At 35.4% G+C, this 22,933-nt stretch overlaps 1 protein-coding gene and 1 pseudogene across 3 annotated transcripts; both read left to right on the top strand.

Annotated features, from left to right (window-relative positions):
• Window positions 1–7,767: 7,767 nt before the first annotated feature.
• LOC120587868 (uncharacterized) lies at window positions 7,768–7,886 on the top strand (annotated as a pseudogene).
• Window positions 7,887–13,642: 5,756 nt separating this feature from the next.
• CLK1 (CDC like kinase 1) lies at window positions 13,643–21,710 on the top strand. 3 transcript variants are annotated; one of them, XM_039844370.1, is made up of 13 exons: window positions 13,643–13,778; window positions 15,205–15,365; window positions 15,657–15,885; window positions 16,902–16,992; window positions 17,401–17,467; window positions 18,580–18,696; window positions 18,785–18,951; window positions 19,439–19,533; window positions 19,625–19,754; window positions 20,294–20,376; window positions 20,799–20,878; window positions 21,142–21,232; window positions 21,350–21,710. In XM_039844370.1, exons 2-13 carry the CDS (start codon window positions 15,205–15,207, stop codon window positions 21,491–21,493), a joined length of 1,455 nt encoding a protein of 484 aa, XP_039700304.1. In that variant the 5' UTR covers window positions 13,643–13,778; the 3' UTR covers window positions 21,494–21,710. The 3 variants fall into 3 exon arrangements, with proteins under 3 accessions (XP_039700304.1, XP_039700307.1, XP_039700306.1); XM_039844372.1 differs by lacking the exon at window positions 13,643–13,778 and adding an exon at window positions 14,306–14,496; XM_039844373.1 differs by lacking the exon at window positions 16,902–16,992 and having other exon boundaries at window positions 13,684–13,778.
• The last annotated feature ends 1,223 nt before the right edge of the window (window positions 21,711–22,933 follow it).

Raw genomic sequence — 22,933 nt, 5'->3', positions numbered from 1 at the left:
TTTGCTCCCTAATTTTTAGCATAGATACTATTTTACCCTAAACTTTATATTTATCTTCTGGAGTTGTCTTTTACTACTGAAGTAAATTTTAAAGAACTATAACTTATCTCTCAGAGCTGCTTTGTGGACAGGTCATCTCTAAAACAGTATTTCATTCTGTTTTTATTTAGGTTGTCATATTTAATATTTGGTTAGGGAAATCATACAGTGCATACAGTTACCTGAAGAAATCTCATTTGTTTTCATATTCTTTTTAGTCAGTGACACTGCATACAGACGTAGGTGATATTAAAATAGAAGTCTTCTGTGAGAGGACACCCAAAGCATGTGAAGTGAGTACCATTATGTACAAATAAAAAATAAATTAATGCAAGAGATAACCATTTCGAAACTGAATGATTAAAAGAAAACTAACAACCCCCCACCCCAAAAAAAGAGAAAAAGAAAACTTTTTCTATAAAACCATTGTTGGGAAAAACCAACCATCATAATTTCAGCCCTAATTTCCACTTACCTTTCCCAATATCAAAGGTAGATCAAAGAAAGTGTAGATAATTTTTCTCTAACCATAGAGTGGTTGGTATCTTTTTCTCTTGGATCATTTTCCTCAGGAAACATAAAAATCATTAGATGTCAGATAAGAAAACTGTTCCTTACATTATTTCATTTATTTAAATGACAAGGATAGAGGGAAGAAGAGTCAGCTATATATATTCATTCAAAAATTATTTATGAAATGCTATCTCGACAGTGTAAGGGAATACAGTGATGAACTAGAAACATTCCTTGCCCTCATGGAGCTAATATTCTATGTAGGAAAATAGTCCGGAGCTTGATGTGGGGGCAGGGAGGGGGGAGTGGTCATTCAAAAAAAAAAAGTAATTCTAAAAATAATGGGAAGGGAATTATTTAAAAGAAGGTTAAGGCAGGCCTAGCTAAGACAGTGATACTTAGTTTAAACTGAGTGTGAAAGGTAATAAAGGCATCTTCATGGAAAGATATAAAAAAAAGAAAGAATATTCCAGTTATAGAGATAGCAGTGGGAAAGCCTGTCTCTTTTGGGTGAATGTTCAGAAGGCTGATAGGGTTAACGTAGTAAGCAACAGGGAAGGGGTTATTATATGAGATGTGGCGGTAGGTCAGGTCATGCAGGGCATATTAGGCTCTGCTGGGGATTTTTGTATTTTATTCCAAGAACTAAAAAAAAGCCATTAAAGTATTTTAGGCAGAGAAGTGACATTATCCAAAGTAATGCCTAAAAGATCTAGTTTAACTATGCTATTATTGTATTTTCAGTAAATATAATTAGTTATTTATCTTAAATGTGTTTCTTTACATATTTTCTCAATCATTATTTTTATTCTCTTCAGAATTTCTTGGCTCTTTGTGCCAGTAATTACTACAATGGCTGTATATTTCATAGAAATATCAAGGGTTTTATGGTTCAAACAGGAGATCCCACAGGTAAGTTATTCCATTAACATCTAGGGAATTGGGTATATAAAGTTTGAATAAGGGGGTAGACAAAGATTAGAAAAATAAAAGCATGTGGAGTTTTTATAATTGGGCTACCTTATAATAGCAAACAATTTTAAGCTGAAGCTATTAGCACCTAGCCCTAAAATGTGAATAATACTGATAAGGGGGGGGTTTTGTTTTTTCTAGAGATACTTTATTTTTCTGGTCTGTGAAGTGAAATTTTAGAAAGTAAGGGAATACATATCAAATTTTATTTGTGTTTAAAGAGTTATATTTTAAACTAGTACTTACGTTTTAGAAAATAAACCCTTTCTCAAGTTTAATTAGATCATTCTTTTGTCTCTCTTGTAATATAGGTACCGGAAGAGGAGGTAACAGTATCTGGAGCAAGAAATTTGAGGATGAATACAGTGAATATCTTAAGGTATGTCTCCAGTGCTTCAAAATCTATCTTCTCATGCCTTATTTACAATTGGAAACTTTGATACGTATGTTGTAGTTATACAAGTTAACATTATTGGTAAGCAAATATTTGTACTTTTTTTTGTAGTTTTTGCACACTTGATAAATGATATCAAGGAGAGAATATAAATGGCAGCTCTAGCCTAAGATATATACTGGAATCTCACCATCACATGGATCTTGGTATTAAGTGAGCTCATCTTTGTGTCCAGCATGCAATGTTTAATCACTAATGTACCAAAGGGGGTTAATGTCTCACTCTAAGATTCATGATGAAAGACATGAATCATTGGCCTTTTTCGAGAGTAGGGATGAAAGACTATCAGACCTCCCAGTAGTTGCAGTATTGCCATTATCAGTCTCCAACTTTTCTCATCTTCTTCGGTATTAACTTTACTTAACACCTGTGGTAGATCTCAGCAGAGTTAACAGGAAGTACATATAAGTAAATGTTCAGCAGGGTAAAATTAGGGATTTTTTTCTGTGTTTTTTCTGTATTTCTAAAACTCTTTTAAGAATTTTCTTTTCCTAAAATTAAAAAAATAATTCATGCCTATTTTTTAAATAAATCAGTTCCAGTTCCCAGTGATGACATTAGTTAACAGTTTATCGTGTGGTCTTTTAACTTTGTATCTGCATAGAATGACTTTATAATTAGAAAAAAAGATAAATTCTCCTCAACCAGAACACATAATTTAGTATGTTGTATTTTATTACATTAAAATATACCCAGGAAATTTTGTGAAAAAAAAATTCAATGCAGTGTTTATCTCTGGATGGTAGGACTAGGTGTCATTTATTTTATCTTCTTTTTGCTTTTCTATCATAAAGAAATACTACTTTGTTATAGGAGTTGGGGTAGGGAGATGCTAAATTGTTTTTAAAGTCATCTTTTTCCTGAATTAGAAACAAAACAACGTTTTAGGCATTAACTAATGACAGCTTTCATAACTCTAATTTGTCATCCTATACAGTGGTTTTTACCTTGCTTGTTACAGACTCACCAGTGGAAGTTCTAAAAGTATAAAAAATTAGGTCCTTATCCCCACTTCCCAAATATAGAGAAAAACAATCAGGAGGACTATTAGGATCTTGATTATATTTTAAGGTTCCCTGGTGATTCCTACACAGCCAAGGTTAAGAACCATTATCTTATATACCAGAATCGAGGATGTGTATTGAATATTCACATACTCTGACCTAAGAATTCCATCCCTAAGGGTTTCTTAAAGAAACTCTTGTAAATGTGCATCAGGAGACCTGTACAAGAGTACTCCTACAGTATTATTTTAATAGCAAAAGGCTAAAAACAACCCAAATGTCTATCGATCATAGAATGGACAAATTGTAATATATTCAGTAGAGGAATATTACACAGCAGTAAAAAAAATCAGAACTACAGTTACCTATACATGTATGAATCTTAGAAACATAGAGAAGAAAGCATTGCCCAGAAGACTACAAACGTATGATAGTATTTTATAGAGTTCAGAAACAAGTGAAGGAAACAATACAGTTGACCATTGAACAACATAGAGGTTAAAGGCGTTTACCCCCATGCAGTCAAAAATCTGTGTATAACTTTTGACTTCCCCAAAACTTCAGTGTTCCCTCTGTTTCCACGGAGGATTGCTTCCACAATACCTCCCCCCTGCCCACACACACATGTAGATACCAAAATCCACAGATGCTCAAGTCTCCTATATAAAATGGCATAGATCAGTGCATACAGTCAGCTGTCCACATCTGCAGACTCCCAAACGCAGATTTAAAAAAATATGCCTATAAGTAGACCCACACCAATCAAACCCTTCCTTGTTCAAGACCCATTCAACTATATATTGTTTAGGTGTGATAAAGATACTAGAATAGTGGTTACTTCTTGGAGAAGCTAAGGTAATAGATGAGAGGAGTACATAGACATATGCAACAGTTTGGTAAATTTTAATTCTTAAAGCTTAGAAATAGGTTAATAGGTACTTAAGTTACAGGTGATACATACATCCTTGGGTATGTATCAAATATTACATTTGATTGGTAGCCTTTTTTGGGAGACAATAAAGCATTAATATCTTGATGTAGCTGCATTTATTATACATTGGTGTTGGTAAAAGTGTGTCTGTGCTTCTCCAGAGTGAAAATGAAATTAATTGGAGAGTATGCATCTCTATTGCTGGTCTTATTAGTGTCCCCTGATGAATAGCTAGAGTAATTGTTTGAGTTATTTATAGTGTATTTTATACTGGGGTACTGCCCTATAACATGGTTCTGTCATGTCTTCAGTCTTATAAGTAAAGTCCTTTTAATTCCTGTACACAGTCCCTATTTAGCAAATAGTGTTATGAACATTAGAGCTAGATGAGACCTTCCTTAGATCATCTAGTTCTGGGGTAATGAACTGACTGCCCATGGGTGGATGACCCACAGATGGATTCTCTATGGCATTGATTAAAAAAAAATTTAATGCTTAGGCAAGGGATATACTATTCCTTTGGCCAGACTCCACCACTCCCTAATGTTTACATTCTGCCCAGTCACCAATTTATTATCTGCTGACCCTTGTGAGCATTTAAAGTATGAAAAAACCCTGAACTAGTCCAACCTCCCTTGTTTTACAGATAAAGAAACTAGCCAGAGTCCAGTGTATATGTGAAGAGATTATGGGGATTTTGGTTTTGTTGTCTACCTGATCATTTCATGCCAGCACAGTTCCTTAATATAAATGTAAGGATTATTTCTCTTATACAGTTGTATTACTGTACTTCTCCAAAGTGAAAGTGAAATGAATGGGGGGATATGATTTGATATATAAATAATTTACACATAAGTTTTCAGAGATACAGATAATACAGAAACCGAACATTTTGGTTAGCCCAAATAGCAGCCAATTAAATGTTTTCTTGGTCCCTTAAATATTGGGAAGTTAAAGAGTACATGTGTTGTTTCAGTTCTACATTTGGAATATTTATATAAAAACACAGTTAAATTAATATTTTGATCTGTCTTTTTCAGCACAGTGTAAGAGGTGTTGTGTCTATGGCTAATAATGGCCCAAACACCAATGGATCTCAGTTTTTCATCACCTATGGCAAGCAGCCACATTTGGATATGAAATATACAGTATTTGGAAAGTAAGTATTATGGTTATGGTTTTCTTTTTGGAATTTAAATGCAAGGGATACATATGAGTGGCTGTGATAATAGCATAACTAATATTGAAAGCAGTATGAAAAAAAAAATCAAAAAGAGCTGTATGAGAGCTAAACATATCCAGAATTTAAGTCTGCCACTTACCAGTCCTGTGACCTTAGGAAGTTATAACCTCTCTGAGCTGTGGTTTCCTTATTTTGCAAAAGAGGGCTGCTAGTACTTTTTTTTAGGGTCATTATACAAATTAATAGTAATGTATCTGTTTTCATTAGGAATAGCATTTTGCAGCAACTGACAGACATGAAAAACAGTGGCTTAAACAAGACGGACTGGGATGGTGGTGTCATCATGTCACCAATGTTCTAGTCACCTCTGTCTTTCTTCTCAGCCATCTTTAGCTTCTGTCTTTAATCTCACCAAATGGTCATAACATGGGCAGCACAGCTTCAGTCAGAACATCTGTGTTCCAGGCAGAACAGAGGAGGAAGGGCAAAAAGTACCTGCCAGCTGAACCTACCCCTTTTTAAAGAGTTTTCATGGAACACTTAGAACTTTGCAATGTTGCCTCCCCTTACATTCAAGGGAAGGTAGGAAATGTTTTTCAGCCAGACACATTACCACTCTCAATGAAATTAGGTTTCTTTGAGAAAGAAGAAGGGGAGACTGAATGCTAGGGAGGTATTTAGCAGTCTCTGCTAGAACATTCATTATAATTTGTATTCTACAAATATTTACTATGCTTAATAAACTAATGCATGGTTCTACAGTTTGTTTTATTTAATAGTTTGGATATCAAATTAGGCTAATTAAAAATAGAAAATTACAACTTGCTTTTTCATTCCATATACATATCTAATTTAATTAATAATTCATGAAATTAGTGAAATATTACAGCCTCTAGTATTCTTTGTATGTATGTGGATGATCCAGATTCCCTTGCTTTTATTTTCTCCCTTAACCCACCATTCAGAATTTTTATCAGTAATTACCAGGACTTGTTTTACTGGGTTTGTGACAAAACTAGAGTTTTTAAATTCTTAACCTTAGGTCCATTAACTTCTTGAAATTCTGTTTTTCTGGGAAGATGATACATAGATTTCCACTAGTTCTCAAAGGGGCTGTGTTCCAGATACTTGACTAAAATTAACTTGCCTCAGTTCTGCATGCCTTTTTTTTTTGCCCGAGATCTGTTTTCTATATCCTCTCTTTCTCTTACAGACCCAGAGGTGGGAAAGTCTTCAACATTTACAGTTTAAAGGCCTTAATTGTCATACGTTTGAGAATAAAATCAAAAGGTTTTGATTATAGTAGCATTTTAGTTGAATTGCAAAATAAAACGTAAAATTTGCTCAGTAGCTATAATAAACGTGGAAAAATACTTGGCAAAATTTGAGGGACACACCTATTGTGGTTTAACCAGTTTTAATTATGTCAGAGATTGCATCATCCTGCTTGTTTACAGCTAAGATGTATGAGTTGGTGGTACCAAGGGGGTCCAAACAGCTTTTACTCCATCCATAGAGTATATTCTTTACTAAAACTATCAGCTAACATTATTTTTAAAAAAGTACTTACTATAAATCTTAGAAACTGTTTTTGAGTTGGACTAGGAGGTATAATCTAAAAATCTACCTTTACTTAGCAACTTGTTTTAGACTAACTTTCCAGAATATATGTAAAGGATAGCTCTCAACATTTTTTTTTAGTGGAAACATGAAGTGAGCATGGTGTAAGGAATTAGGCTTAACTGTTCAACTCTTTTTTCTATTTTTATTATTATTGCTTTTTGTTGTCCAGAAGCAAAAATTAAAAACACCATATTTAAACAATAAAGTGCTAAGTGGCCATTCACTTAAGGTCCTCCAGTGTAGGGTAGTATTGATAATAATAGTGTCATTCTTATTTACTTTCTCTGGGTATTTCCTATAGTGAAGAAAATCTTATGACTGGTAATATTAGCTCCATTTGTAGCTATGCTGTATAAATGTGGCAGAATACAATGTTTAGATACTGTGGTAGAATATTCCTACACATTGCTATTGTTGTGTAAAAATATAAAAATGAATTTTTGTTTCTGAACTTTGGCCCATATCTATGGTAGAAAATCAGATCAATATTGTACTTTCAACTAGGAAATTCAAAGAACTATGAGAATGGTCCTTTTCTCTTAAAGATACTGTAATTGCTATAGGTATTTGGATATTGTGTTTCAATCTGAGAAATTTTTATAAATTATACCGTTTCCCTTTCAGAGTGATAGATGGTCTGGAGACTCTAGACGAATTGGAGAAGTTACCAGTAAATGAGAAGACATATCGACCTCTTAATGATGTACACATTAAGGACATAACTATTCATGCCAACCCGTTTGCTCAGTAGCTATAATTGATGTGGAAAAATACTTGGCAAAATTTAAGGGACACACCTATTGTGGTTTAACCAGTTTTAATTATGTCAGAAATTGCATCATCCTGCTTGTTTACAGCTAAGATAAATGAGTTGGTGGTACCAAGGGGATCCAAACAGCTTTTACTCCATCCTTAGAGCATATTCTTTAAACTATTAGTTATTTACTTAAAACTAATAGTTATAACTATTAGCCAATGTATTTTTTTTAGGTCCTTTTTGTTGTTGTTGTTGTTACATATAAACATTTATTTTTAAATGCCGACCCTCTTCTACGGCCATGCTATGCTGAACAAACCCGATCCCATCTTATCTCAGAAGCTAAGGAGGGTTGGCCCTGGTTAGTACTTGGATGGGAGACCACTTAGGAAGACCAGGTGCTGTAGTCGTAAAAAAAATTTAAAAATAAGGGATTGTAAGCTGACAAGGTCCTTGCAATCTGTGAGGTCAACCAAGAGTTGCCTCGCTTAAAAAATAAAATAATAAATGCTGAGCCTTAAATCAGGCAATTTCGAGCATTCTAATTATATATGTCTACCATAGTCCACATCGTGGAATTATTATTTTCCATTAACTATTCACTTTGTGCAGTTAGAAAGAGAAAGGACAAAGAGATGGCCTAGAAAGACCAGCCAATCCATTTGCTATTTTCTCTAGTCTTTAGATTTATAATAAAGGCTCAGAGAAGTCCTAGGGTACAATAAACACTGAATTTCCCAACTGATTTGCCCCTGGAATGTTTTTTAAAGCGTATCTTCTTTTTTATTATTAATTAATTTTTTTAGGGTGACATTGGTTAACAAAATCCAGTAAGTTTCAGGTGTACATTTTAACAGTTCATCTTCCATTGTTAGATTTCTTTCTGTCACCACATATTTGACCCTTTTTACCCCTTCTACCTCCACACTCCCCCTCCTCTCTACCCTCTGGTAACCACTAGTCTATTGTCCATGTCCATGAGTCTGTTTGTCTTGTTCATTTGTTTTTAGGTTTATATTCCACATATAAGTGATATCATGTGGTTTTCAACTTTTTCTGTCTGGCTTATTTTGCTTAGCATGATTATCTCGAGGTCCATCCATGTTGTTGCAAATGGCAGCATTTCATCTCTTCTTATAGCTGAGTAATATTCCATTGTATATATGTACCACAGCTTCTTCATCTAATCTTCTATTGTAGGACACTTTGGTTGCTTCCATGTCCTGGCCACCGTGAATAATGCTGCTATGAATATTGGTGTGCAAATATCTTTTCGGATAGGAATTTTCAAGTCTTTGGGGTAAATACTCAGCAGAGGGATTGCTGGATCATATGGTAGATCAATTCTTAGTTTTTTGAGGAACCGCCATACTGTTTCTCACAGTGGCCGTACCAATTTGCAATCCTACCAGCATGTATGAGGGTCCCTTTTTCTCCATGTTCTCTCCAACACTTGTTATTACTTGTCCTGTTGATTATAGTGATTCTAACAGGTATGAGATGGTATCTCACTGTGGTTTTGATTTGCTTTTCCCTAATAGCTAGTAATGTTGAGCATCTTTTCATGTGTTTCTTGGCCATATCCTCTAGGGAGAAGTGTCTGTTCAGGTCCTCTGCCCAGTTTTTGATTGTTTTTTTGTTGTTATTGAATTGTATGAGTTGTTTGTATATTTGGGATATTAGGCCCTTATCGGAGGCTTTGCTTGCTAATATATTTTCCCATTCGGATGGTTGTCTCTTTACCTTGTTGACGGTTTCTTTTGCTAAGCAGAAGCTTTTTAATTTGATGTAGTCCCATTCATTTATTTTTGCTTTTAGTTCCCTTGCCTTTGAGGTCAAATTTATAAAATCCTCTTTAAGTCCAAGGTCCTTGAGTTTAGTTCCTATGTTTTCTTCTATGCATTTTATTGTTTCAGGTCTTACATTCAGGTCCATAATCTATTTTGAGTTAATTTTGGTGTGTGGTGATAGACAATAGTCTAGTTTCATTCTTTTGCAGGTGGCTTTCCAGTTTTCCCAGTACCATTTATATGAGAGTTTCCTTTCTCCACTGTATGTTTTTGGGGTTTTTTTTGTTGAAAATTATTTGCCTATATAAATGTGAGTTTACTTCTGGACTCTCAATTCTGTTCCACTGGTCCGTGTGTCTATTTGTATGCCAATACCGTGCCGTTTTGATTGTCAGTTTGTAGTATAATTTGAAGTCAGGCAAAGTGATGCCTCCAGCCTCATTCTTTTTTCTCAGGATGTAAAGTGTATCTTTTAAAATACTGCAGGATAGATTTTTACAGATGATCCATTTGAAAAATGCAATTAGTTGGTTAGAACACCAGTTGTAGAGTCCTGGTCTGTTTGAACCACAGCACTGTCCTCTACTAGTAACTTTAGGCAAGTTAACATTTCCAAGCTTTAGTTTTCTTATCTATTTTGTGAGGATTAAAAGAAATAATGTGTGTAAAGCTTCTGGTGTGTAACAAGTGTTGTATAGTAAGTAAATGGAAGCTAGTCTCATAACGTTTATCTCCACTAGAGAGAGCTTTTACCTAATCAGGCCATCAGACTCTACCATTGATTTCTTCAAGAACCATATTCCACTCACTGCCTAGATCACCTTGATTAGATTTTGGGTGTTCCGAAAACAAACGTTTTCTGGTTTGTATCACTTTTGTAGATGGCTGATCTAAATGTTTTGATTCTACAGTTTAGGAGTTTGCTTGTAGTATAACTGGCACCTAAATTGAGGTGCCAGTTATACTAATGTCATCACATTTTGTTGCAACCTTTTAATTTAATCATTTAGGTTTCTAATATTAAAGCCTCTTTTTGGCTAGAGTTTGTTTTGCCACTTCTTATACCTGGTATCTTTTCTCTCCAAACATGTCATTGAATTTTTTGTCATTACTCTTACGAGGCTTCTATCGATTGCCAGGATGTTTTTGCACTGACTGGCATTCCCTCAATTTTTATTCTAAGCTCTGCCATTTTTTTAAACTGATGCCAATATGGTCACTTTTTGGTTCTTAGAGCTCATTCTTATAAAGTCAGCTCAGTTAAAGCCATAGGATCTCATAGATAGGGAGGTATACTAGCTGCCTACCTTGGGCCTGTCGTAAGACACCATGAGGATCAAGATCCAGAATGTTGATTTCTGTCCACTCACACTGAGTTGACTGGTTCACACTAATCACATTAGCAGTTGTTGATGTTCTGTTCCATATATTAATTGGCAGTGAGTGTAAACTAAGAAGACTAGAATAGTGCTAATCAACCCAAATTCTCTCTAAAAAGAGAGCAATATGGTTTCCCCTCTAGACCAGAGATTGGTAAAATACAACCCTTGGGGTTGCGAACTGTTTTTGTAAATAATTTCTTCTTGTATCTCAGCCATTCCCATTTATTTATTGTCTCTGGCTTCTTTATGCTACAGCAGCAATATTGATTGGTTGTGACAGAAACCAAATGGCTTATAAACCTAAAATATTATCTGGCCCTTTAAGCAAAAATTTTCCAACCCTTGATCTAAACTATCAAATTGCCAAATAATCATGGTTTCAAAGGGAGCTGGATGAGCTTAAGGAATAGCACAATCAAACCATGTCTGATACACCCTTTTCCACTCTAGAATTGTACTATCATCAAAATACTTGAGTTCTGTTAGTAATTAACTTATTGAGCTTCCAGGCTTGGATACAAAGGTACATAGGACACTGCACAGTCTAAGCAGCTAACAGACATGTAAATAAATTATTATACATAGGACTCAACTTTTAACCAGTTTAGCAAAGTGCATAGGTTAATTATTGTTTCACTAGCAAATTGAAAAGAAAACTGACCATTCTTTTTAATTTCATTTGTACCAATGGTGGTGGTAGTGGTAGTGATGGAAATTCAATATAATACTTCTAAAGTAAATCTAGAAAAATAATTAATGGAAATTAAAAATAAATCACAATGAAAAATAAATTAGCCCCAATCTTTATAAAGCTGCAAGTTTTAAAACTGATAGTGTGAGGGATAAGGCTAGAATGTTAGAACAAGAGTGTAAACAGTGGTATATACATATGAGTTTAATTAAAGAAGTATCTAAAATCATTAGTTACCCAGGTAACTGGTAAATGACATGGAGAAAAATAGCAAAAGAATTTTACCTCACATGATCTACCAAAATTCTGGATGGATATGTTGTTTTTAAAAAAAACAAACAGGAAAAACAATACAGTTCAATGAATTCCTCTGAAGAAGGAATTTCTGTTTACAAGCATGACAAAGGTGAAAATGGAACAAGTTTAACTACATGAAAATAAACTTTTTTGTAATTAGAAGCGCAAAAGAACTGTACATTCAAAAATGAGGTATGAATGGTCAAGCCTCGAAAAAAGGAAATGTTTAACTTCACATTAGAAAATTGAATTACAAGTTCAGTTTCCACTGAAATAACATTTTTTGATGTTATGCTCTATATTTGTTTGTGCTGCCACCAAAGACTGGGTGGCTTAAAATTTTTTTTTCAGTTATAGAGACTAGAAGTTGGGAGATAAGGTGTGGCCAGGGTTGTTTATGCTGAAGCCTGTCTTGTAGATAATCATCTGTGGTCTTTTCCCTCTCTGTGCTTGTGTCCTCATCTCTTTCAAACACGAACAGCAAGCAGTCTTTGGATTAGGGCCCTTAATGACCTCATTTAACCTTAATTAACCTCTGTAAAGGCCCTACTTACAAATAGTCACAGAGGTAGTGGCGGGTTGTGTGCACTAAAGAACACAGTTAATTTCATAAATGGTATATCTCAGGTTCCCAACTGACTGGATTTCAGCTTTGCTAAATTTAACCATTTTGGAAAGCAATTGGTAGTATGTATAAGATTTTTTTCAATGTCTTTCACCCTGTAATTTTGCTGATGAGTTCTAAAGAATTTAAAATATACTAAATTGCTCTTCGCACAAAGTCATTCACTCAGCTTTTACCTGTAACAATATAGTTGAAGCCCATCTTGTAGACTATTGTTAGGATTAATGAGAACATAAATACGGTGCTTGCACAATGACTAGCCCACTATGATTAGCTATTATCCTCCAAAGATGGATTCCCTGGGTTTACCTAACATTTAAATGTGCTGCTAAATATACAGTAGTAACTGAACAGGTATAAATTTCACAAGTTAATTGTTCCCTCTGTGAAATATTTACCAATGTATCCTGGCTCCGAGATAAAGATATAAGTATTAAGGGTTTTAAAGCACTTTCAAATCCATTAAGAAAGATGCAAACCACCATAGGAATTTTGGGAATGTGTATTCATTCATCACTTTACCCTACAATAATTGTGCATCTGTATAAGGCTGGCTATCTAAGTTGCTCTCCTGTGCAATTATAACCAGTAAACATCCTTATCATAACACGTCTGATAATTTTGTTTTCCACTAACTTTGGAATGAGTGAAAATATTTTTCAAGTGAAAAATGGAGGACGGTGTGCGGAGGTCAGAACCGGCACTTTGTCTATCAAATTGCAGTTGATTTTTGTAGTACAGATTTCTTGATACTCTAGTCTTTTCTTCACGGCCTTTCATTTTCTTCTTTTAAGCTCACTTGGCCTTAATATTAACTGCAGAGGCCTCCCTAAGGCCGAAATGTTGCTTAATTCTTAAGTGTCCCCACTTCCTGTCACGAGGCTCTTGCCCACTCAGTTCTTCCACTTTTAAAACCTTGGGAAAAATCTTTCCATTGCAATTTCCGTGTGCGTGGGTCTCAGCCACTACAGACTGAAAAATCGAGCAAAAGCCGAAATCAAGACAATTACTAAATTGGGGCTAATTGATACAAGCGGTGTCATTTTTTTAAGCACTGATTTAGTGGTTTCAATCTGGCTATTTTTGTACCGTGCTGCCCTTACTTTTCCTTATTTCCAGCGTTCACAAATACTATTTTTTATTAACATGGACGAGACTCTTCACCCCAGTCCTTGCAGTGTTTTCTCACAATCGGAACGGAGACTCTGGCCAAGACAGGCGCCATCGACAGACACCCTCTATTTACCCTTGGCGGCGGGGGCTCGCGGCCCGGCGCACGCGCACTCGACGGCCACCGCAGGCCACCGCAGGCCACCTCACCCCCAGCCCTCGTGCACGCGCCGCCCCGCCCGGAGGCGGAGACGCGCTCGCAACGTCACCAGTGTTTTCGAGAAGAGTCCTGACGCGGCAGCTGTCAGCTCCATTTTGTTGTCGGAACCCGACGCAGGCAGCTGACCCTTCTCCGTGGTCGCGTTGCAAGCTTTATCTCCTTCGGCTTGGACTCTCTGGCCAGGACGGTAAGCCGCAAGAAAAAGTGGGCAAGGTGTCAGGGCCCTTTTTCTGTGCCTCGAGAGCGCCTGGTGATGCCCGCCTTCCATGTTTGGCCGCCCGGATTTCTCTGCACTCTTTTTACCCTTCCCCGACACCCGAGGCTGCGTAAAGGCGGCCCCTTGTCTCCCCAGCTCTACCGAGCCTGTCGGCGCAAGTTTCCATTTGAACCTCGACGCCCCAGACGCTGGCGGAGGGCAGTGACAGTATGTGCCCGGGGAAGAGCGCACCCGGAACGTCTGCCTCCCTCGGGGGGTGGGACGGCTGCGCTCGGGCGCCATCTTGTCTGCGGCCGCCGCTTCGGCCGGGCTGTAAGATGGCGGCCGGGCGGGGCGGCGAGGCTTCTGGTTGGGGGTGGTGTTTACTTCGGTTCTGGAATGTGCGTAAGTCACGCGTTGCGGCGCAGGGGAGAATTGCGTTGGTAGCAAATAGAGACAAAGACATTGACTTCGTGTAAGGCGGTGTCACTTAACCTCTGGTTGAATCTTAAAAGAGTGAAGTGAGAATCGCGAATGTTTTTCCCCCTCAGTGGTGTCTAGGTCGAGGAACCCGAGGAAAGAGAAATAACGTAGTATTTGAAGGAGCGCTTTGAGGGTCTGCGCCCCCGGGCTCCGGGGAACAATTGGAACGTTTTGATTGAGATTTGATTGCAAAGACGTGGTGAAGTCCGGGCAGTTAGTAGTACTGGTAAGAATGATGGTTGATGAAAAGTCATTTGTATGGAATGTCATTTTCAAGGTAGAGATTTTTGTTTCAAACATTATTAGAAAGAAGTTGGCTCCCCCTCCCCCAAATTGTAAGGTGGTTTTTAGAATGAGCTAGGTTTTGTTATGTGCATACTATGTGCTGGGGAGTACTCAATCAAAAGACATTTTGTAGTTTTGTTTTCTAATGCCGTTGTTGACTTTTGTGTATAATAAAAGGTATTGTTAATTTGATTGATTTGCCTTCTTAACAGAAATCTTAATGACGGTTCTGTTGAGAACTTTTGTGGTTGAAGTGAATTGAAGGCCAGTTTCTACTGATAATCGTTTAGATGGAGAGAATTATATATGTGGACCCATAGTAAATTTTTGCTGTCAGGAAAGGGGTATGATTTTACCAAAATTGGTAAATTGGGATTCCCTTCCCCCTTTGTTTTTTCTTTTCCTATACTCTTCAATAAATGCTAGCGTGACAAGGATAATACAGAATGCCTATGAAAAATGTTCAGACTCCACATTTTTAGACACCACAATCTTGAGTTTATCGATTTCAGATTGGGTAACAGTGACTTGAGCTTCGATTTAAAAGAAAATGTTACTAGAGTGAATTTGCAAAGAAGAGTTTTATTAAACTGCTCAATGTTGACATGTGAGATGCTGTATAAGTGGGAACAACTTGTCTTTTATGTAGATGAGACACTCAAAGAGAACTTATTGTCCTGATTGGGATGAAAAAGACTGGGACTGTGCAAAGTGGAGGAGCAGTAGCAGTCATAAAAGAAAGAAGAGATCACATAGCAGTGCCCGGGAGAACAAACGCTGCAAATACAATCACTCTAAAACATCTGACAGGTAAGGAGGGTATTTTATATGTATAAAGTACTACAATGTTGTATGTCCCTTATATCTGGATAAAACTGGGGGGATACGTTTTCATGCTTAAAACTAGTATTTAAAGTAAGTACTTGTGATTACCATTCCTTTTTTATGTTTCCAAGGATAGCTTGTAATGTTGGTAAAATTGTGTGGGTTTGTTGTGGGGCAAAATAGAATCTTAAGAGTACTGTGTTAAGAGATTTACTGAGAATTTGAGGATATTTGATATTACCATAAAGGATGGAAAAAATTTTGTTATTTTTATAGCCATTATTTGGAAAGCAGATCCACAAATGAGAAAGATTATTATAGTCGACGCTACATTGATGAGTACAGAAACGACTACAATCAAGAGTGTGAACCTGGACATCGCCACAGGGACCATGAAAGCAGATATCAGAACCATAGTAGCAAGTCCTCTGGTAGAAGTGGAAGAAGTAGTTATAAAAGCAAACACAGGATTCACCACAGTACTTCACATCAGCATTCACATGGGGTATGAGCTCTTTTAAAAACATTTTGGAAATTTTATTTCCCATGTGGAACAGGAAAACAAATTTGTTTAATCATTTGAGAAAGTTCTGATTAAGATGAAGTCATCTCAATTTTAATTTGCAGGAGATTGTTTGTGAATTGGATAGAAAATTCCTGAAATATAATAGCTATTTAGTTATATAATAGATTTTGTTATTAGTTGGAAACTAAATGTCATTCCAGTGATATGGTGGAGGGGATTTAATGTAGGTTTATAGCAATGATTGCAGATAGTCCGATAGGTTTTTTTTTTTATGGTACTTCAAGAAATTTGATTTGTTTTTGATAAATTAATAAATTGAAACCTGATCACAAAAATAGATAGGCATTTTATTTTTATATAAGGATTAAGTATTCCTTTTTGTTATAGCAAAGCATGCTCTCTGATCCTTTTTTTCACTAAGGAAACCACTTAAGAGATTAGAACATTATGGAATATGTATTTGAAGGTCAGCTCAGATGACATTTAAAATGCCATGGTGTTATTGTATACCAAATCTTTTTTTTCTTCCCAAAATTAGGGTTTTAATTTTATTTACTGTTTTAATATTCGTTTTCTTAGATGAGTTAGGAAATCTTAATTTGGCCACAGTCTACTTTGACAAGTAAATATTACATCCTGCAGTTTTGCAGCATTTAATTAGGACACTAGAAACTTAAAATATGTTTCAGTGAATGCTACAACTAAGCATTTTTTTTTAAGAAAACAATTGTATTATGTTTTGTTGCCTTGCCACTTTGAGTATCTTATCTGAAAATCTGTTCCTTGCCATGTTTTTCTCCTGTTAACATAAACTATGTGCCCTGTGAATTTCTGGGGACTGAATTTGAAATTGCTCCTGCCAACCGTTTGTGGCCTGGCGTGTATCTGAATGCCTGAATATCTCCCCGCTGAATGAATTTCGTATTCTGCCCTGAATTCACTCGGGTATATTGATTGGCTGGATGATCTTGGTGCCGCCCACTTGACGTTTCCAGAAGAGTCACCGAAGGAAAAGAACCAGGAGTGTAGAGGATGATGAGGAGGGTCACCTGATCTGTCAGAGTGGAGACGTACTAAGTGCAAGATGTATAGAATATTTTTCAACACTTATTAACTTTTCAGATAACATAATCTATATATATAGATTAAGATTTCAGGGATTTGGAAATCTTTTTTTCTTTCTCTGTTTTTGTTTGTTTCTTTGTTTTTTTCCATTTCTTTTGGTGGTGGGGGGAATTGTGTTTTTGCTTTCTTTAGAAATTTAATGTTTGTTACGTAGAACTTCCAAATTAATAAATCGAGTTAACAAAATTAGCTTTTAAGAATGAAATTAGACCTAAAAATAGTTACATGTTTTTTGACAGTGTTGACCAATAAAATAGTGACTAGGAAATTCGTAGCATCAACTAGAATTATCTGCATTTATAGTATTTATTGTGGTAGGTAAAATGTTTTCATTTCTTGCTGTGACTGAGATTTATTTTTCTCTTTTAGATGAAATTGTTGATACTTTAGGTGAAGGAGCTTTTGGAAAAGTCGTGGAGTGCGTTGATCTTAAAGCGTAAGTTTTCTATCCTGGGATTGCACTTTGGGTGGGCAACCATATAGAATACTTACTCAGCTTTAGAATGTAGTCTGACCATGAGTTATATAGATATATCTTTATCTTTTTGTAGTAGACTCCCAGTCAAAGGTACTAGCTGTATGTATTTTTCAACAGTAGCAGTTAGTAGTATGTGCAGCCTCTAATTTCAATTTTAAGCTGAGAGCAGATTTTATTGTTTCATAAATTATTCTTTTGTCCCACTGGGCACAGTTGTGGCCATCTTTTTTTTCCTTCTTCAAGATCAGTGGTTCTCAGCCTTGGTTTTCTTTTAGGACTCTTAGATCTTTGCTCACACCATATCTGTTGAAGCAGTCTTTAGAGTAGTTACGAACCAATATTTTTAGATTAAAAAGTGCCCATAATTCATTCTTGATAGCACAGTCAGAGCTGAGAACTTTTCTAGGTTGGTGTTACATGTTAATTATGCTCATCAAACTCCTGATTAAAATTTCTTTAGCATAAATTTTTTTGTTACCTTTTTCATTCTCTTAAATTTTTTTTTTTCCCCTTCTGAGTGGGAAAGCTTTTCTAAATGATTTGTTACGGTAAGCTTCCTACTGTTGATAAGATTCTGAGAGCTAGCACTTATTACTGTGCCCCCATCATCATTCCAGCTTTTCTGATAACCAGGACCAAAGGAAAATGAGCTACTACTTGCCAGTAACAGATACTATAGAAAGAAACTGTTTGTATACATTTAAGTCTTAGTTGGAATGCAAATTGAGGTGGTAATATCCCAATATTCTTAAATTAGAGCTGTTGATACATAGTTTAATTCAAACCGAAAACAGTTTGCCTAATTGGCCTGAGTGGTGGTCTGATTAAAGAAATGTGTGTCATTCGACATGTATTTGTATTACCAATCCTACCTTATGGCCAAAGGTTCTAGTTGCTTACATTGAGTTGCAGTTAGAAGAGAAGACTTACATGTAATCAGACAAAACAGTTCTAGACTATAAATTCAAGAAAACAAATATGGATCTAAGTAGTAGTACAGTTTGGAGAGAGTGATAGAAAAATGCAAATATCTTTTTTTTTTTTAACTTGGATTTATTCTCTTTCAACAGGGGAGGTAGACACGTAGCAGTAAAAATAGTTAAAAATGTGGATAGATATTGTGAAGCTGCTCGTTCAGAAATACAAGTTCTGGAACACTTAAATACAACAGATCCCAACAGTACATTGTAAGTATTAAAACATAATTTAGGAAATGGCCTCAGGTAGATTTTAATTGTAAGAAGCTGTACTAAGTTATTTTTTATGTGTTTATAGCTGCTGCGTCCAGATGTTGGAGTGGTTTGAGCATCATGGTCACATTTGCATTGTGTTTGAACTCCTAGGACTTAGTACTTACGACTTTATTAAGGAAAATGGTTTTCTGCCATTTCGACTGGATCATATCAGGAAGATGGCATATCAGATATGCAAGTCGGTGAATTGTAAGTATTTTGGCATATCTTCCAGATACTTGTTTATTGTGACAAATTTAATGACAGACCATATTGGATTTTTAAGGGAAAAAATGGAATCTAACATAGTAGGACTTGGAAGCCTGATTCAAGAGTAGGTATGACAAAGATGTAGAGTTGATGAGTTGTTGGTCAATTTACTTTCAGTAAATAGTATGTCATGTAGAAAACTATGATTTAGCCTTTATGATTTCTAAAAGTATTAACCCAGAACCATGGGTTAATTAAAGAATGGTAAATCTCAGCTTCATAAGAAAGATAATTCTTGAATTTTAAACAACTGTTAAGTAGACTAATTTTTTTCAGAAGGGTATTGGATTTCAGTTCCTACTGATTTTCTAGCACACTAAATGTTGATCACTTCTTTGGACTTATGGAAAAGGCATCAGAGAGATTTTTGTAGGGCTTTTGGGTTTTGATTTTTAGATTACAGCAACTTTTTCTGTTTCAATCTTAGTTTTGCACAGTAATAAGTTGACTCACACAGACTTAAAGCCTGAAAACATCTTATTTGTGCAGTCTGACTACACAGAGACATATAATCCCAAAATGGTAAGTCTTCAATGTTTTTTTTAACTTCATAGTTTTAAATATTTTATGCCTTTTTAAATATGCTTTCTTACCCATCATTTATGGTTTTCAGAAACGTGATGAACGTACCTTAATAAATCCAGATATTAAAGTTGTAGACTTTGGAAGTGCAACATATGATGATGAACATCATAGTACATTAGTATCTACAAGGCATTATAGAGCACCTGAAGTTATTTTAGGTAAGTATAAATTGTTCTGTAGGAACCTTTATTGAAGCTGATTTTAAAATTTACTTGCAGTTCTAGGTCTTTTGTGGGACATTCTCTTTAAGGAATTAGTATAATAAAACATTCAGGATTTTAATCTCTTATTTGTTCCAAATAGTCAGCTCTGGGACTTTGAGTAAGGTGGTTTAACCTTTCTGGAACTCAGTTTGCACATTTGTAATAAATATATAGTGGAGTTTTAAAACATCATCATTCAGTGTCTGTCCAGCCAGTCCTCTTACGGTATAGATGGCTCCCATTTTACGGGTTAGGAAATTGAGGATCAGAAATTCCTCCCCCCCAACCCCCCCCAAATCGCTAGTCTCAAGAGTTGGTACTTAAAACCAGATGTCTCCAGAACCTTTACATACTACTATGTTGTTAGGTTTAATCTTAGTTTAAGTGATTCTTTTAGTATCTTTTCCAGCTCAAAAATGAAATTACACATTTTTAAAAATGTTTTTAAGAAATATTGAGGATTTTTTCCCCTAACAGTTTTCTCTGATTTTCAGCCTTAGGATGGTCCCAACCATGTGATGTCTGGAGTATAGGATGTATTCTTATTGAATACTACCTTGGGTTTACAGTATTTCCAGTAAGTGACAATGTTTTTCAGTGTCTTTGCACAAGAAAAATGCCTGTTTATGTGAACACTTTAATTCGAGTACACACATTAAGGTATCTTTTCCCTCATTATAGACTGTAATCGTAGATAAGTAATACAGAAAAATGTACTTCTGATGCTGTTGGACATTTGTATTTCCTTCATAATTTATCATTTTATTTAAGACATGCATTTTTAAAGTATAAAAACAAACTTGGGGAATTCTTTGGTGATCTTGTTCTGTAAGCCTTAATTTGTTTTAGCAGCTATAGCTTGCTAAACATATGCGTTTTTTATTGATCACCTTGCTTATATTCTCTAATATATATGGACTCGAAATGGAGCAGCTCTGTTAGATGAGAACAAAACACAATGTGCAAATAAAGGTAGTTAACAAGTTTTCTTTATTTTAGACTCATGATAGTAAGGAGCACTTAGCAATGATGGAAAGGATTCTTGGACCTTTACCAAAACACATGATACAGAAAACCAGGTATGTTTTATTTAAGAATAAGTACTGTCCTTGGTATCACTTAGAACTAAAACAATGAAGTCAAATTAATGCTTTTTCACATAATTAACTGATTACCTTGTTGAGATACCTTATTTCTAGGATTTTAGAGAGCTTAAAATCTATAGAAAAGGATTACTCTTTGATCTCTAAAAGCATAATGATTGAAACCAGTGTTTTTGTTTAGATATTTATATTTTCATAGTTAATGTTATAAACATAGATGGATGTTGACTTACTCTTAGGAAACGTAAATATTTCCATCATGATCGATTGGACTGGGATGAACACAGTTCTGCTGGCAGATATGTTTCAAGGCGCTGTAAACCTCTGAAGGTAAGCCTGGGTCATTGCTTAAATGATCTTTGAGTTTCCCTTCTTTTTATGGTGGAGAAATAGAATTAAAATACATGTTAGAAAAAAGCTGTTAATTGTATTTCTTTTTCCTTTCAGGAATTTATGCTTTCTCAGGATGCTGAACATGAGCTTCTGTTTGACCTCATTCAGAAAATGTTGGAGTATGATCCAGCTAAAAGGATTACACTCAAAGAAGCCTTAAAGCATCCTTTCTTTTATCCCCTAAAAAAAGTTGTGTAGATACGTAATTGTACAGCTCTCTAGAAATTTTATAGACTGTATCAGTCTTTTTAAATAAGTTATTTTGTATAGCTTTTGTAAATTTCTTAAATTTTTGTATTGCCATGTTTATTTTGTTTAGATGATTTGATAAGTACATAGCTAAGTAATGAACAGCTTTTTTCAGTGATTACTGTATAAAATGATTTATTCAGAATAAATTTTTGCGTTAATGAAATTTTATGAATCTCTGATTTATTAGCACTATTTTTATTTCTCTCTCTCTCACTTTAAAGAGTGGACATGTTTCTCTTATAGGAGAATTCCTTAAATCTTTGGGAAAGCTTAGCTTTGTTTCTTCCTTTTTAGCAATTGGCAGCACTGGGACTTGAGCCTTTCTTCTCTAAACCAAATGTAATGAAACCAAATTACAGGCTGCTAAGAACTAGAGATTAGTCAAGAGGGTTTTGTTCTCCCTTTTTTCCCGTTCAAATTTAATTCTGCCTCCTTGTCTCCCCTGAATGAGTTTCTGCAAATGGCTTAAGGTTCTTTGTTCCTTCAGGACTGAAAATGACTAACTTCCAGAATCCTTTACAGTAAAATCTGAATAAAGTGACTATAAGAAATTATAATTTTGTCCATGGTTTTATCTGTGCTTTATCTAGGATGCCAACACAGTTTTATTTTTAAAGATTTTTTTGTAGTTTTACATTCATAACAAAATTGAGAAGGTAACATTTCTGATAACACCTCCTGTCCTGGCCCTTATATGCATTGCCTCTCATTATTAATACTCCTCACTAGAGGGTACGTTTGATGAAATTTACTTCTCTGCTTTATTTTTCAATTCAATATGATTGTAGTTGGAATCACACAGTACATGGCCTTTGCAGATGGGCTTTCACTTAAATGTGCATTTGAGTTTCCTCCATGTCTTTTTATAACTATAATTTTAGTGTTAATTCTGTTGTCTGGAGGTGCCACAGTATTCACATGTTGAAGGACATCTCAGTTCAGTACGGATAATGAATAACAAACTTCCAGAGTTTTGACAGTTATGAGTATAGCTCTGTAAAACTTTGTATGCAGGATTTGTATGGATATGAGTTTCCAGTTTCATCAGGTTAGGTATTGTTGATTTCTAAGACTTCATCAAATGTTTCTTTTGCAAAATATTTTCTCCCAGTCTGTGGCTTGTAGACTCTTGATGTCTTTGCAGAAGAGAAGTTAATTTTTCAGGAGTTTATCATTTCTTTTAAGGATGATTCCTTTGGTGATGGTAATTATAAAGTTATCACCATACCCCCCGGGGTCTTCTAGGTTTTCTCTTCTGGGAATCTATAGTTTCGTGTTTTATATTTAAGTCTAATCTATTTTAATTTTTGTGAAGGATGTAAGGTCTTGCTTAGATGAATATTTTCGCACAAGTGTCCAGTTGCCATCCATTTGTTGAAAAGGGGT

This window comes from Pteropus medius, unplaced genomic scaffold (genome assembly GCF_902729225.1).
Source record: "Pteropus medius unplaced genomic scaffold, Ma_sr-lr_union100, whole genome shotgun sequence".
Lineage (NCBI taxonomy): Eukaryota > Metazoa > Chordata > Mammalia > Chiroptera > Pteropodidae > Pteropus > Pteropus medius.
The sequence above is the reverse complement of the archived record's forward strand: the minus strand, read 5'-3'. Positions and strand labels throughout refer to the sequence as shown.